The sequence below is a fragment of the Pomacea canaliculata genome, linkage group LG12 (assembly GCF_003073045.1).
Source record: "Pomacea canaliculata isolate SZHN2017 linkage group LG12, ASM307304v1, whole genome shotgun sequence".
NCBI classification, from domain to species: Eukaryota; Metazoa; Mollusca; class Gastropoda; order Architaenioglossa; family Ampullariidae; genus Pomacea; species Pomacea canaliculata.
In genome coordinates, this window is record NC_037601.1 from 9,661,094 (window position 1) to 9,677,169 (window position 16,076).

General features: G+C 37.1%; 2 protein-coding genes across 15 annotated transcripts in view; one reads left to right on the plus strand and one right to left on the minus strand.

Annotated features, from left to right (window-relative positions):
• LOC112553480 (solute carrier family 12 member 4-like) overlaps positions 1 to 7,556 on the plus strand; it is a 75,497-nt gene extending 67,941 nt beyond the window's left edge. For all 13 annotated transcript variants that reach the window (XM_025220714.1, XM_025220716.1, XM_025220715.1 and 10 more), the window contains one exon: positions 376 to 7,556. In XM_025220714.1, coding sequence (XP_025076499.1) covers positions 376 to 467 — 92 coding nt within the window. In that variant the 3' untranslated portion in view covers positions 468 to 7,556. The remainder of the gene's footprint in view (positions 1 to 375) is intronic.
• Positions 7,557 to 7,862: 306 nt separating this feature from the next.
• On the minus strand, positions 7,863 to 15,994 carry LOC112553483 (F-box/LRR-repeat protein 20-like). 2 transcript variants are annotated; one of them, XM_025220728.1, is made up of 4 exons: positions 15,838 to 15,994; positions 11,722 to 13,356; positions 11,126 to 11,368; positions 7,863 to 8,167 (listed from the first exon to the last, which is right to left on the minus strand). In XM_025220728.1, the coding sequence occupies exons 1-4, from the start codon at positions 15,859 to 15,861 to the stop codon at positions 8,147 to 8,149; spliced, it is 1,923 nt and encodes a 640-aa protein (XP_025076513.1). In that variant the 5' UTR covers positions 15,862 to 15,994; the 3' UTR covers positions 7,863 to 8,146. The 2 variants fall into 2 exon arrangements, with proteins under 2 accessions (XP_025076513.1, XP_025076512.1); XM_025220727.1 differs by lacking the exon at positions 7,863 to 8,167 and having other exon boundaries at positions 9,324 to 11,368.
• Positions 15,995 to 16,076: the final 82 nt, after the last annotated feature.

Consider the following 16,076-nt stretch of genomic DNA (forward strand, 5'->3'; position numbering starts at 1 on the left):
AACAATTTTCTGCAGAATCACGTAAAATAAATTACAGCGGCAGTTTGTGCATATTTGGTTAGAATTTTCACCAATATACTTTCAAAACAGCCAACACTCTATGTATTTCGAGGCTGAAGGGCCTATCCTAAAAACCTGTATCTAAATTATGTTAATAGTTTTCACCTTAATCATAACAACAGCTCATCCACAAAAGAAAGAGAGTTAATGTGAGCGTGAATGTGAATATGCAGATTTGTAACTTCCACACTAAACTAAACATTATATTTCTACAATTAGACTATCATGCACATGTGTAGCTACATGTGCTTCTTAAAAGCTGTCTTAGAATTTTGAACCATGAAATATTGATCATTGTCCTTAATTCAAGATTAGACATGGAGTTCTTGGAGGTTCTAACAGAGGGCATTGATCGTGTTGTGATGGTCAGAGGCAGCGGTCGTGAGGTCATCACCATCTACTCCTGAGACCAGATTTTCCTGTTCAAGCATCATATTGCTCACAATGTAGCTGTCAGACAGCCATAACAAGTATGAGACACAAAGGATGTTGTCAGCAAATAATATCTGTTTCATCAGGGAAGCCAAGACCAAAAAAAAAAGCAAATATAACTGTGAGGGTCAATGCCTGAAAAAGAACAAACTATTTTTCTAACCTGCTAGGTTTTCATAAAGTCTGCATGCCATTGTTACAAAATCTGCTCTAGTGATTTTAAGAGGGAATATTTTCTTATTTTGCTTAGCATTTATGGTATTTATTTTAGAGAAAAAAAGAAAAATATTTAACTCTCCAAGTTGCCAGCAGTTAGACACGGCTTCTAGTTCTTTTTACACATCTTGGCTTCACTTCTTAAGGACATCATTACTTCTGTGCTTCCTAGCCAAATACATAGAGGCAACCATAACAATTCTTGCAGCACAAAAGCCAAGAAGCTCAAGTTCTCATGTTACAGATGAAGGTGATTGTTGCAGCTCATGTTATCTTAAGACTGCCATCACAAGTCTCTACTACTCATTTAAATGCTTAAAGGCTTTTGGTCATAGTTTTTTTGTGTGTGTGCTGAGCTAGGAAACTTCCAGCATTGGCATGCCTGGAATCATACACTGTGATACTAGCTCTGATACTCATGCCTGTGCATGCACACATACACATGCTATAATTGCCTGAATTGTTTACTCAGCATGCTCCATATTGCTTCAGTAAGATCAATCATTCAGTCATAGCCAGGTGTCATCACTATTCAGCAAGATCAGACATGCAGTTATAGGCCATCACTATTCAGCATATACACCACACCCTTCCCCAACATGCAAGTAATAAAGCCTTGCATGGCAGGCATTCTGAAACTCCACCACCTTTCGAGATGTTCTAATATCCTGTGCTGCTGATAATCATTATCATTATAACCCACATTATCATCCTGAGCTAAGAAATAAGCATTTAAGCTGAGATCACTTATTCACATGATAGCATCTCTCCACCCATGTACAAATTTGTAGATGCTATTGAAGATAAAATTTAATATTTTATCTCCAACAAACTTTTGATTTCAGTGGTTCTTAGTTACTGCAGAAGCAGAACAAAGAACAGGAGCATAAAAGCTTCATTATAAATGTCAAATAGGTTATTTTTTTCATTCTATTTGTTGGTTAACTACCTGTCAGTCCCAAGTTATGCACACAAGGAAAGTCCACAGCATTATATGCTTCCAAAACAATGAACATGTGAGCATGCATGTGTGTGACTGTGCATCTGTTTCATTCTGAGTGCAGGTATACTTCATGCTTTTTATCACAATTGTACATACGCTAAATTTTTATACATGTTCATAGTAAAGTATATGAACCTGTCATTGTGATATTTGGAATATTTTTACCCAAGTAAAATTAGCCTTTTGTGTGTTCTTACAAATAGCAGGGTTTTGTTGTGAAAAATGTACATTTTCAGTTTAAGAATTGTGCAGTATTTTTGAGAAATGTATAAAAATCCTTAGTTGGAAGAAAGAGTTGAGATATATGTATATTTTAGGTTAAACAACAGAAAAACGGAGAGATTACAACATTCTTTTTCTTGATGTGTATATAGACATCCACTGGAAAGCATGAGTTATATTTTTTAAATGTTTAAAAATAGCATACCATTAGGAGATTGAATTATATATTTTTAAATAACTAATGATGGCAGTGTGGAAAGTATACAATAGTGTAATTTGTTTAGATTGTAAACATAATAATCACCTAGCTGAAGTAGAGAGTGTTTAAAGGGGCATGATACTTGATGATACTTTTTTAATTGCTACATAATAGCAGTCACAAAGACTTGCTGAACACAAAATTTCACATAAAACTACCCTAACCTGTAAACTATGGGTTCTTGTAAATTTGTATAGAAAAAGGTAAACGCGCTTCACACACATGTAACCTCTATTTTGTATGATAGTGGAACTGTAACATTGAAGGCTTTTAATTCACAAGTGTCATAACCTTTTAGTAGGAGTCATGTCTTGTGGATGCAGATCTTGCACTACTTCAAAACCTTTGTCATGCTAAAGCTACAACTCACTGCGACCTTGTATGATTAAGCTGCACATCATCAGGTTCCATTTAATGCTATGAAGTTATGAAGTTAATGTTACCGTTGTACTCTCACAAAATCTATCTTTGTTTCATGAAAACTGCCCTTTGGCATCTCTTATGAAAGGAATTTATGTTCCTCCAACTACTTTATTTAGAGAAGGAAATTGTGTTATATAATGTATAATAAACATATTAGTTTCAGGTAGACGAGTGATAACATTGTATTACTGGATATATCAGTCCCACAAAGAACGAATTTTTCTTGTAGTCTGAGAAACTTCTTGCTACTGGTGTTTATTCATCACAAAAGATGCTAGAGCTGTAGATGGATTACTCTTACACTGACATAGATTTATAGACTGACCATTTTCCAAGGAACTAACACATTTTGTAGTTACTTGTAGTTATGTGTGTAAATAAAAGATCACAGAGAGAAACAGATTGGTTGTACTTGCACTTAGCCAGTTGCTGTAAATCCTGCCATGCCACATATGAAAGTTCTATCATGTCATGACTGGAGAATCAACTCCAAGGGATGTAAAGTGTATGCTGCATATCATCATGGCTGTACATGGGGACAGCTTTTTCCCAGCATGGATCACTAACTGTACACTATGGAAAGTCTTCGTGTTTATGCCATTTTTATGAATGATAATCAATAGTTAAATACATTTGAACAGTTGCTTCTTTATTATGATCTTGCTGACAATCTTAACTGCTGCCTCTGGGGAAAATATGTGTAAAAAGCAAACGCCATCTTCAGATGTGAACATTTTATTTTAAATAATTTAAATGTCTTATCATTAGGATAAAAATTTTGCACGTTTTCATGTTTTATGACCTTAGAGTCAAATAAAGAAGAGTGTACAAAACTAAAGGCTTATGCACTACTGAGGCCATCGACTAGGCCATTGACTAGATTAATAAAATAATGGCAAAGCCTACTTTGTGCAGCCTTCATGTTTCTTTCACTATTTTCCTATTAACCATGACAACTGTTATGCTGCAAGTTTATTGTGCTTGATCTTAAGAGTTTTGATGGATCTGCAGCTTATACATTGGTTGTCTACATTTGAGTTTGTTAAATAACCTATTTACACTTTGTTTCTTTTTTCATTTTTGTTTTGATAGGTGTTTTTTTGTACATAGCAGGTAAAATGTGGTGTTTCTTATCAACACGGAAAAATGTATCATAAACATGTATCCTAACTGGTTTCATCATTTATGCATAAGCCATTCAGTTCTTTGAGCATGAATACTGCTCACCTTGACATGGAAAGATTGACAAGAAATTTAAACTGGCAGATTTATTTAAATAACAACCCTTTGTAGTTTGGCACATGGAACCTCTTTGATCTCACCTGCTGAAAGTTGGTAAAGTCAAATGACACTGGAGAGGTGTGATCTAAGTTTTAACATGCAGCAGCTTACCAAAGACATGTCCTGCTGTGCAGTTTCAGTATAAAGTAATTTAATTGTATGCCAACATTTTTCCATGATGGCAGCTGTTTTCTGTCATCAGAGGTGTACAAAGACTTTAGGAAAATAAGATCAAGCTCACTTCAGCAGGACAAGTAAATTAGCACCAGTTTGATGTCATCATGTCTGATTTTACCTCCTTTTTTGAGTACTTTTCAGGTAAAAAGACATGGTGATAATGACTGATTTTTTTTTTTTTGGGGGGGGGGTTAAATTTTTTTGTTCTAGTCAAACCTGATTTTGGACCAGGTCATGTGTTAAGGCACACATGATGTGTGATTGATGCAGTCCCCCTTTTATAAGGGCGGTCTGGTGGTGCAACGTTTAGCGCCCGTCACCAATACAGTGAGGTTTGGCTGCCCTGGGTTTAGCTCTCGTCTCGGGCACACTGTTCTTTCTCTGCCTGTGGCATCTATTTACAGGGCTGGCTGCCTTGTCGTCATATAGTCTTAGTTGCTGGCTCGACAAAAAACACCAGTTTCTCCTCCCCCCTTTTTATGATGGTCTAGTTCAGTTTGGACATCACTTTCCTTTCCATATCATTGTAAAGTCCTATAGTTCATCAGGGGATTTACATGTAATACATTTTGGCAAAGCATTTTAGTATATTCAGGAGATGGTGAGTGACATTTTTGTTTTCATTAATATTAACTTGTTGAATGTTTTTTGTTGATAGTTTTATTGATAACTCTTTATGCTGCTAGCAGTACTACAAAAAAAAAGTATGAAGAAAACTGCCAGCTGCCACAGCCCAGTTTTCAAAATAAATTTGGCAAGTAAATCACGAAAGTGAGGCAGTTGTGTACATTTTTCCCTTTCTAAAATTTTGTGTGTGGTGGGGGGAGGAGGGGGGGCTTTATAAATGAGTGTAGACATTGAAATTTTTGCCTCTCAAATCCACCCTGTCTCCCCACTCCCAGCTTGATTATCACTGATTATGATGAGTGATAAATAACATGGGAATTCAGTATTCTGTGAAGTAGCAAGACAGTGCAGGTTGTGATAAGAGTCTGGTGCACAGCTACACAGATTATCTGACAGCTGTGCTGCATTTTGTTGCTCATTTAAGCCATGATGAGAATGGCATACCAGAACAGGTGACTGAAGTTGCTGTGTAATGATGGGCGTCTATAAGCTGCCAGACTGGTGAGCTACATTGTCAGGAATGATTAGAATGTTTTGTCTGATGAGGTTTTTTTATCCATGGCATGCAAGCAGTTGGATCCAGATAATCTTATTTAACATATTATATTAAGGAGGTATTCAGGCAGTCATGTCCTTATCTATTTTATCTTGATGTTAAAAACCTGCTGACACAGGGAGAGGCTTGCAAGTCTTTTTTTTTTGTGTGTGTCTTTACATATACCAGTATATAACATGAAGATGTACAGTCTGTAAAGTCTACAGCCAATTTTTGCAAAAGTGTTAAAATCGGTATGTCCCTAAGATTTCACAACACTTATTTCATTCCCCACAAACTTTAACAGTTTATGCCTAAAGAGAACTGCTAGCATTTAACCCCAGAGCCTCAAGCTTTTGTAAAATATTTAAACTAATCTTATATCAAAGCTTTCAACAATTACACACAGGTTTGTAACTATGCATGAAAAAAACTCTGGTGTTTGAAACAGTGTGATGTGTTTCATCATTAGCACTTTGTCAGATAGGTGATAATGTGTGGAGACTGGTGTTTTGAAGCTGTAGGATATGACTTATTTGCCTGACTAATACAGCTGTACAAAATCCTAATTCCTGTGTTAAGTGCCAACACTCTTTTATTCCCCACCACCACAGGGTCATCAAAAAAAGATACTTTGTGTCAATTGTTGAGATGTTTTATGCATGTCATGAACTTGATATCATGATAAAGCATTAGAATTATGTGTGGCATGAATAGTATAATTGAAATACAGATTCATGTGGTTGGATGATGGATGTCGTATTGAGTGCTTGTCTTACTTTGTGTTTAAGTAACTTCTTAATGAACAGCACTTGAATTTCATGTTTATGAAATAATTTTGTTGAAATATATCTTGAATATATTGAGTTTTATAAGAAGTCCTAATGCATTATCATGACAAAACAGAATAGAGTTTTGTACCTATATTGTGTGAGATAGGGACCTTATTATTTTAGCTTCTTCATTGTGCCAGTAACATGAAAAAAAGAAAAAAAATGAGCCATCCATCATGTGATATCCTCAAGCAACCAACAAAGGTGCTTGTCCCATAAAAATGGAGTTATAGGGACTTCCTCTCTGTGTACTTTGATAACTGTTACACACATGCTTTATTTCTTTCCTGTTCTGTGGGCAATTTAGTGTTGGTTACTGAATTTTTGCATAGTGCTTTTTCATTTGAAGTAAATCCTAACATACAATGAAAATGATATTGGTCATTGTACATCAGATTCTTCAATTTTCAAGTTATCTGATGATTATTATTATTATTAAACATGTGCAAGCACCTGTGTATGTGTTTATGATACGGAAAAAGCTGTCTTTCCAAATGAGCAAAACAACAAAAAAAATGAACATTCTTGTGTGCTTTGTGAAATACAGAATGAATTGCCTGTGTTATAACTTATTAAAATAACTATTGTCTGACTATTTCTTTCAAAAAGTTCATACATGTTTAGACGAAGCTTTCAGTTCTATTATGCTTCCTATTATTTTAAAGAGCTGCTTGAATTTTGTATACATTTTTTGTCTTGGCCCCTTTTACTTCTGCAAAAAAAAATATTACGGAAACAAAGTTGATGACTGATAAGACATGGTTGAACAGGAGACCAAATGACAAATAGTGAAAATTGGCTTAGTTCAGCCATGTCACTGATGACAGTCTTGGGGTAAGTGGAAAGAGAATGGTGTTGGGGAAGCCAAAAAAAAAACTTGGTCAATGGGGAACCTATTCAAAGGTGTTCAAGATCAGCCCTGATGGTGCATCTTTATGACTTCTCCATCTCATTGTAAGGGAGTGATGATAATGATCGTAAACATAAGAATTGTTTCCAAAGTTAAGGAATTTTAAAATGAATAAAGACTTCTTCTTACTTTCTACTTTTTTTCAGAGATATGTTCTTATGCTTGCTTCATGATAAGTCTCATTCATCTTATGAATGCAAAGTTCTGTGTCTTTATGTTATGCTGAGCCTAAGCTCTCAGGTTGTTGATAATGTCACGACTATTTTACTCAAGATTTATGTAGCTGCATTCTTGTGTGTAAAACAGTGGGTGTTAGTAAATGTTTGTCCTAAATATCATGCAGATGCTGGATTAAATCTGAAAATGCCCTCACTGACCCCTCGTGACTTGTAGATTTGTGTGGCTTTTTTTGTTAACAGTTTTGCTTTGGCAAAGCACCTGGATTAAGTACCGATAAATAATTTATTTGCATATGTAGGCTATAATATTGCTTGGTGTACATTAAATGGTTTCCACTTTCCATAGCTTCCAGTGAAAACAATTATTGAGATGTATTAGTAAAGTGTACATTGTTTAAACTGGTTTCAGTGTTGATGTCCAGCAATGTGTGTATGTGTGTGTGCATGCACAACTGTGCCTATGTGTGCAGACATTAGTGTTATTGTATGCATGTATAGATATGAAAAGAGTTTGATGACGGGAATCTTAAAATATGCATAAAGTGTAGTTTATTAACATTGTACATTTACCACCCATGAGTTCCAGAACACTTCTCACTGAGATAGCTGAACTCACCAAAAAACCCTCATCAACAGTCACTGCAATGCTATCCAACAGGATTAATCACAACAATACACACATGTTAATGAAATGTTTGATGCTTTTTTCTTTAATTATAAGCTTTGATATCCTTCAGCATTAGCTTTTGACTCTAAATGCCATGTTTATAAAAATGTATCTTAGAAAGTAAGGCAACCAAGGCATACTTTATTCCTGTATAGATACACAGAGAGGAAAAAAAATATTTTCTGGATTACACAAGATGAGTCTTACTTAAAAATATGTCCTAGGCAGTCACAGAATACAAAATGATCACTCATGGTTACAATTCACTTATTTTTGACAATGTTGTCTCTCCCTAGGGCAGAAGATTTCAGCTTGATGCTTATCACTTGGAACTGTCAGCAATCTGGTTCAAGAAAAATATTACTCCCTTAGTACTGCAGAACAAAATATTACATAGTACTGCAAAACAAAAGTTTTTTTATTAATGCTTGAATCATTCTTTCTCTTCAAAAAACTGCACCAAGTGCCTTGAATGTCAGTGTTGATGCAGCTTAATTACCCACAATCCAGTCTGAGAGACTAAAATACAAGTAGACAAATACCCAAGCTGTACCACTACCATACATACTACCCTTCAGACACAGATATGCACACAATCACTTGTGAAGATGCAGCCGGTCACACCCATGTTCTCTCCCTGATGGGACGAATTTTTTTACGAAAATGATGATTGATTTTACAAAAGCAGGACTTCTGAAACAGTGGCAAGCATGTGAACAGATGTTTGTCTATGTAGTTCACCCGCAGTCCATAAACAGTCCACTGAACTTGAGATCTACAGCATCCATTTGGAAAACAGCATGACATCTGCATAACCTTCAAATCGCTGGAAATAGCATAAGGTCATGATCAAGCTTGTTTAAAATGAATCCAAAAGAAGTATTCAGGTTAGAAATACAGACCCTGTAAAGTAGGCTAGGTAACATCACCTACAGAGTAGCTTATCCATTGTGGAAAGAATCAATATGCAGCAAAAGCATGTTCTGTATTCTGTAATAAAAATCATATATATATTTAAAACTGTGCATGTATATTTATATACACATGCACCTGTGTATATATGTATAATGGGGAGGGGGAAAAGGAATGAAAAACTGCTCAAAATCAATATCCGTACAGTTGTTTCTTTGTTCAAGCAAGAGAATTATAGCTCTTGTAAAAGCAAGATGGTTTGCTCCATCAACACAAGGATTAAAATTTCTCTGCCAGGATTATGTAATTGTTTTTCCAGAATCATCAACTACTGACTCTAAGTTGAAGTCAGCAATAATGTTACATGACAGCCATGTATCCAACCACAAACATCATTTAAAATTGTCAATTCATGGATGTGTATAGGTGGATTGCTGTCTGTCTGCCAAGACCAACGCTTAGTCTCTTGCAAAGTTCTCTGCTGTTAGTCTCAGCAAGTCTAAACAAAGAATGTGACTAAACTGGAAGTTTTGTAGTCTCATGCCTCATTTTAGTAGTTAATCTGAAATGTGAATAAACCGGAAGCTTTGTAGTCTCATGCCTCGTTTTAGTAGTAAACTGGAAAAATTCATCTGCCAGCAGTCCAGAAATACAAGTTTGTTGTCAATTGTATTTTCATATTTTCCATTGAAAATATAGAAAATAATTACACTAATAAACAGCTCTGCATTTGATAGCAACCTTGTGCAAGAAACATATTCTTGATAAATGTGTAAACATGAAAATGATTAAAAAGTCTCTGCCTGTTATGTTTTTAAAATGCTATAAAGTAATGACACAATAATAGTTTTTGCACTGCTATTTAAATGCCCAATATTGGGAGGGGTAATGTTTTTTTTTAATGTGTACGTGTATCAACACAATGTGCACTAAAGTAATTGAAATGTGCACAATCCACAATTGCAGTCTTATCCAGTGTTGTAATACACGGTGATATAACATAGCAATTTAAGTAATATTTAATTAATGAGTTATTTAATAATGATCTAGTAACACATTTTATGTAAATATAGAGGTATACTAGGTTTGTGGTGAAGTTTCAACACCAATGAAATTAATGAGCTCTGAGCTACCCTTTCTTTCCTAGGCCTACATCTAATCCTGCCATCAAGTTACTTATACAACCTAAATATATCCAATCGCATTTAACAAAAAGTCCCTGGAGTAGCATGCTGATTTCAGTACAAGCTATTCCAAATCTGACCTTGGAATATTTTCACATTGTTTACAGTAATGTTCACATCGTTATAACAATGCAAAGCAATTAACATAATAAGTAATACACTTAAACATTCTCCAAGCATGCAAAACGAAGACTATGGCACTTTCTCTTATATACACTAACTGTTACGGTATACTCTGAAAATAAAAACAATGTAAGTTTCCTCATAGCACAAATATAAGTAATAATAATAAAAAATCAGATCATACGACAATAATAATCATTGTCATGAAAGCACTTGTTCCAAAAACACCTTAATTTTAAATATCACATACTCACATGCATGACTGCATGATATATAGCATACGAATTACTGGTTCCTTGTTTAAAACATTTCAACACAATCTTGAATGGGACATCACAGATGCAGCAAGCCTCAACAAACTAATATGCAAAATGGGAGAAAAACTGATGAAAATAAATATAATCAATGTACTATTTCTGTCATATTCTGTAACGAAACAACCATTAAAAGCATATTTATATCAGCTCCTTGTTCGTTAATTGCACAAACCTAGTGTGCTCTATTTTAAAAGATACAGCAACTGAGCATATACATATATACACACTACACAAGCATGCAAAATCCATTTCATAATAATCACATCAAGTTCTCAAATGTAAATGTTAATATACAAATATAAGTAAGTATAGTATTTGATAGTTTTTAAGTAATTGTCTTCATCAAACATGTTCCATCTCTTCACTATCATAAACATGATAATCAAGCAATCACAGCAGTATAATTCAAACTACCAGGTCCTGCAAAGACAGATATGGACCCCTCTCTCTGTGTAAATCACAATGCTTTCACCACAATGTATTAAGACCCAATAAATGTGTTCCCCATTGCCAGCTTATTTCTGCAGTGCTTATACCCTGTCAAATCTTGAAATACATAAAAGACTGGACATGTTTCTTTCTGAACAGCCTAACGTAAGTCTGACATCCATGTAGTCCAGGTATATAGATAAAACAGGTTAAAATATAAATGTTATGGTTTTGCTAAACTAATGTTAACAGTGGTATTTTCCCTGAGCTGACCTTCTTCAAACCACCTGGGCCAGAAATCATATTCATACCCAGAGGAAGTTTAGACAAACCTACATTTAGCCTTCGCAAAGAGGTTAAGGTTTGCATCCGTGCTTCCAACTGGTCAACAGCCTGGATGGTGAGACTGCTGCAGTAGGAGAGGTCAAGGTGCCGAAGTCGTCTGCAGTTGTCCTGGATGTGGAGCAATGATGTGTCTGTGAGACGGTCACAGTTTGACACATCCAAGTATATTAAGCGTTGACATCGCTGTGTTACAATGTCTATGCCTGTGTCTGAGATGCGAGCACACTGCTGTAACTGTACACAAACAACATAGAGTGTGTTCAAAATTTTAACATTCAAAAGTTGCATGTACTTTGTAGTATCTGTTTTACATCTATCTGTAATCATTGATGTAGCTATCAGCTGTACCAAAAGAACACAGCATCATCTTAGAAAACTGTAGTTTGTAGGCATCACTACACTTAAGAAAAGGAAGAAATGAGATGTTTAAGGTTTCTGTGCGTTAAGTTCAAATTATTATTATACCATTCCCTAGACACAGTGAAACATTTACGCTTACTGTCTGCATGGCAGTAGGGTATGAGACTCAGAAAATAATGCAATGAATTAACTGGGAGGGCAAGAAAGACATGTAAAAATCTGGTTACCTGGAGTTCTTCAAGTCCAGGATTGTTAATGGCAATGTCAGTCAACCCTTCATCTGTCAGTCCATGCAACAGGTTCATCTTCAAAACCCTCAGTTCACAGAACTTGATGGCACCTCGCAGACCAAGATCTGTTAGCTGCGGGCATGAGCTTAGGTCTAAGTTTTGCAGATATGTCAGAGCGCTCAGGCTTTGGGGAACAAATGCATCATTGAGCTCTGCTATCATTCTTTTCACAGTCGCCTCATTCTTTTCCCGGAGCGCTTCTGTGGGTTTGCGAAATATGACCGGGAATTTAGACTTCCCACTGCAGCTGCATTCTCCGTTTAGTTGAGAATCCACTGGGTCATGGACTGGGCACAGCCCATTAGCCTGCAGGCCAAGAAGGCCGAGATTGGTTATGGATTTGCACCAGGCAAGACGCAGTGTACGGAGGTTGTGAAGGGAACTGGATATATTGTGAAGACCCACATCCTGCAGCAAGAAGCAGGAGCTAAGGTCCAAGTGTTGCAAAATGGGAACATGCTGCGCCAGCTTGATGACCAGGTCTGTGTCCACCTTGCTGCAGCATGACAGGTTGAGGTGAGTAAGGCTGGACTTGACCACCTCACAAAGTCCAGTCACCAATCCTGCACTGGTGAGCTCATAACACTCTACCAGGTCCAACACTTGCAAGTGGGGCAAGTTTTTCAACAAACCGATGGAAGCATTAGTGATCATGTGACATTTGTTAAGGCGGAGTGTCTCCAGCTTGCTAAGGTGAGTGGTGATGTTTGCCACGCCCACATCTCTGACGTCCACGCACTCAGTCAGATCTAGCACACGCAGGCTAGTTTGATGCTGACACAGCCTGTTCACACCTTCATTGCCAATGTCACGGCAACCCACCAGGAAAAGTTCCTCCAGCTGAAGGTCTGTAATGCGGACAAGCTGTCCAAGGTGTTCATTTGTGATGGATGTGCGGCTAAGATCTAACACTTTCAGTTGTCTGACATGATCAGAAATGTACTGCTCCAGTTTAAAGAAAGTGAAAACAGCTGTATTATCATACACTGCTGAGGTTCTGGAATAATAAGCAGAGCCATTATAAGTAATCTGACTGGATGCCAGACTCAGCTTGGACAGATTTGGGAATGCAGCCATCAGTCGATGGAAGGAGTTGTCTGAAATGTAACGCAGTGATGCTAGCTTTAATTCTTTCACATTCTTCATGGCTTTTTCAAGCTGCTGGGCTTTCTCATTGTTGTTTAATAAAGTACCAGCCATGAAAAGGGAATTGCACCCACTGAGATCCAGACTCTCCAAGTGTGGACACTTCAGAAGCATCTGGAGTAGTGTCCCTTCTGTAATGTTTGAGTCTTTCAAGGACAGACTTTTCAGATCTTCAGAGATCTGCTCAAATGACTTCAGTATTGCATTTGTGGAGGAACTTGAATTATCAAATTGAGAGAGAACAAGGTGGCTGAGCCGTCGTCGCTGAAAGCTCTGAAGAATTTCCCCAGTTTTCTCATAGGAGAAGTTTACAATTATGTTCTGCTGCAATGCTGGGTCTAAAGATGCCTCATACCAGGCTTGGCATACAAGAGCAGCCTCCTTGCGGTCAGGTACCCCCAGAAAGGACATAATGTGGGTCACTACCTACAAGAAGAACAGAAAAGACAATGTTAAGAAGGGACACAATATGACCACTACCTACAAAAAAAAGTCATGATGTAGTCCACTACCTACAAAAAGAATGGCAAAGACAATGTTTAAAAAATCTCTTCTTTTTTTTGCCTTTTACAATCTCTAGATGTATTCTGACAAAGCTGCCAGAGGTTAAGTAAATCTCTGTGAGTCTAAAAAGTGCAATGACAATACCACTGGAATGGTGATGGTTTTTATAAAATTAAATGTAAAATGTTAATAGCTCCTAACACATAATAATCCATGTTTGTCTGGTTTTTCATGGCCACATATGCTACTTTGACATGATGTTGCTGGATACAGAGCGTTGTTTTGCTTACTTGACAAAATGACTTGCGCAAAAAAATCTAAATCCATATAACAGAAGAGTGCACATCAGAAAACCAGCCCTCCCAGTCAGCTCTTCAACTTTTGAAAGTCTTAATATCTTAAATTTTAACAGTGTATCAGGGGTGCTTGTTAGAATAGCTGTAGTGCTGGCCATACTTTTAACCTCATCCCTGCACCCACTATAGTGGTACTCCCATCCCTGTAGTATGCTTGGTCTCGAGTTGGAATTTCCTGTCAAAAGAAACCAATTAACCAACCAGTGCTTGCACCTGACAGGTCCTGGTAGAATATTACAGAGCTCAGTTGCCACAAGGTGACAGGGTTTTCCCTTCTCACACCTTTTCCCAAAGACCTTGTCGAAAGGTGACTGGTGCTGCTTACTAGAGCAGAAATGCCTTATTTTCCGCTAGGTGATAGGGTTTCACCTCTCCTCCCTTCTATACCGCTCTCTAGAAAGACTGACTGAGCGGTATCCCTTCCCACTGGCCTGCTTACATCTAGGTGACTTGAGCTCCAACCACAGACCACACCCACCACAGACCACACCGAGTAACTGTGAGAAGTGTCAATTTGCTGCATGGTGTTGACCTTGGTCCAGCTGGATGGCAGCTCACATCAATCAACCCCTCCCCACTCCCCTCCTATACTTGTATAGATGTTTAATTACAGGTTATAGTTGTTTATATGTACAGATGTTTGTCATTAGTTTAATTACTATACGTTGTGGTTGTTTACATATATAGATGTTCGTAATAAGCTTAATAGTTACTACAGGTGGTATAGTTTTTTACGTGTATAGGTGCTTATAATTAGTTTAGTTACTATAGGTTGTGTGGGTGCTGCAAAGTGTAGTTATTTACATGTATAGATGGTCGTAATTATAGTAACTACAGGTTGTACGGGTGCTGTTGTTTATGGGATGATTATGTGCACTATAGATATTAGCAGACCAGGTATTATACATGAATAGGATAGAATAGATCAGTTAATTGGTGTATGTATACATAAATTCATTTTAAATTTACACAAGCTGTTGGCATATCAGTTCACACAAATGCTTGCGTGTTGTATGTCTGTCAACGTTATGTGAAAGAAATTTACATTTATCCATTGAGTAAACAAGAACTGTGTCGTCTGGTGCACAAGATCTAGAATTACATCAGTAATTGTGTAACAGAGCACACATGAGACTAGAGAAGCCACCCGATAGGGAGTTGAAAGACGCACCAAAGATGACACTTTGGGGGTAGGGGTGGGGGTTGATATTGGTCTTTTGCGGATTCCAAGGTCGGCTACTTGTAGTAGATGGAAAGGGTATGGTTGTGGGGGAGAATGCAACGTGAGGTAAGAGCTAGCTAGGTTGGTGACTTTTCGCGCAGTCGACTAACCATGTATTAACTGATGGTGCGGCCACAGGTTATATATATATAGTTATAGCCATATAAAGCGGATCAGTCCGGCTATACAAGCTCAATCATGCTTGAAATGTCCAGAATATTTATAATGCTGGCTTTTGTTAACATTTTTCCCAGTAAAAAATAGGTTATAAAACTGTTGTATATTTTGGTTATTATTTATATGCAATGTCATTAAAATATGGTTTTATGTATTTATAGTCTGTGCTCATGTATATATATCTTAGGTGATGGTCTGATCACAGACTTAAAGTTAACTTACGTAAGGTATAAGGGCTAGAGACGACATATTGGACCTAATAAACAGACTATACATGTTACTGAAACAGTCAGTTAAGCCAGATATTACTATAGAATTTCTGTGTTTATACACTTGTGACAATGAGTTTGCAATTTGCTGTCCGCTCGCTGTTTGTTTTTTTTTTTTTAAATCAAACTAATTTGATGATTCCTCGTACAAATATGGGATAGCACCAATGATAATTTTGTTAATCTAAAGACACAAATGGCATAGTGTCTTGCTAAGATCTTGCTGATTCAAAATGATCTGTCTTCGACCCCCAGTCCCGCTGATTGGCAGATGGACTTCACAATGGTGTGACAAAGCTGTAGGATTTATTATCGGCAAACAAAACTGCACTGAACTCGAACTTTAGTTACCAAAAACTGAAATAAAATTAGTCTTTACCTCAATCGGCAGCTTTGATGCCATTTTTGAGAGAGTTTTGTCACTGTTGCCCTTGCGTCATGCGAAGTGATTGTGGCGGTCCGTTCGATCAGCTGCTGCACGTCGTCAGTCGCTCTGTTTACCTACGGGTCATGTGATCTCTTACCTAACTGGCCTCGGCTTGCCAGTGCACCTGCATGTGGCCTTTAGAGTTTGGGACGACTGAGTCGTAGCAGACGATGCAAACAATTCTCTTATAC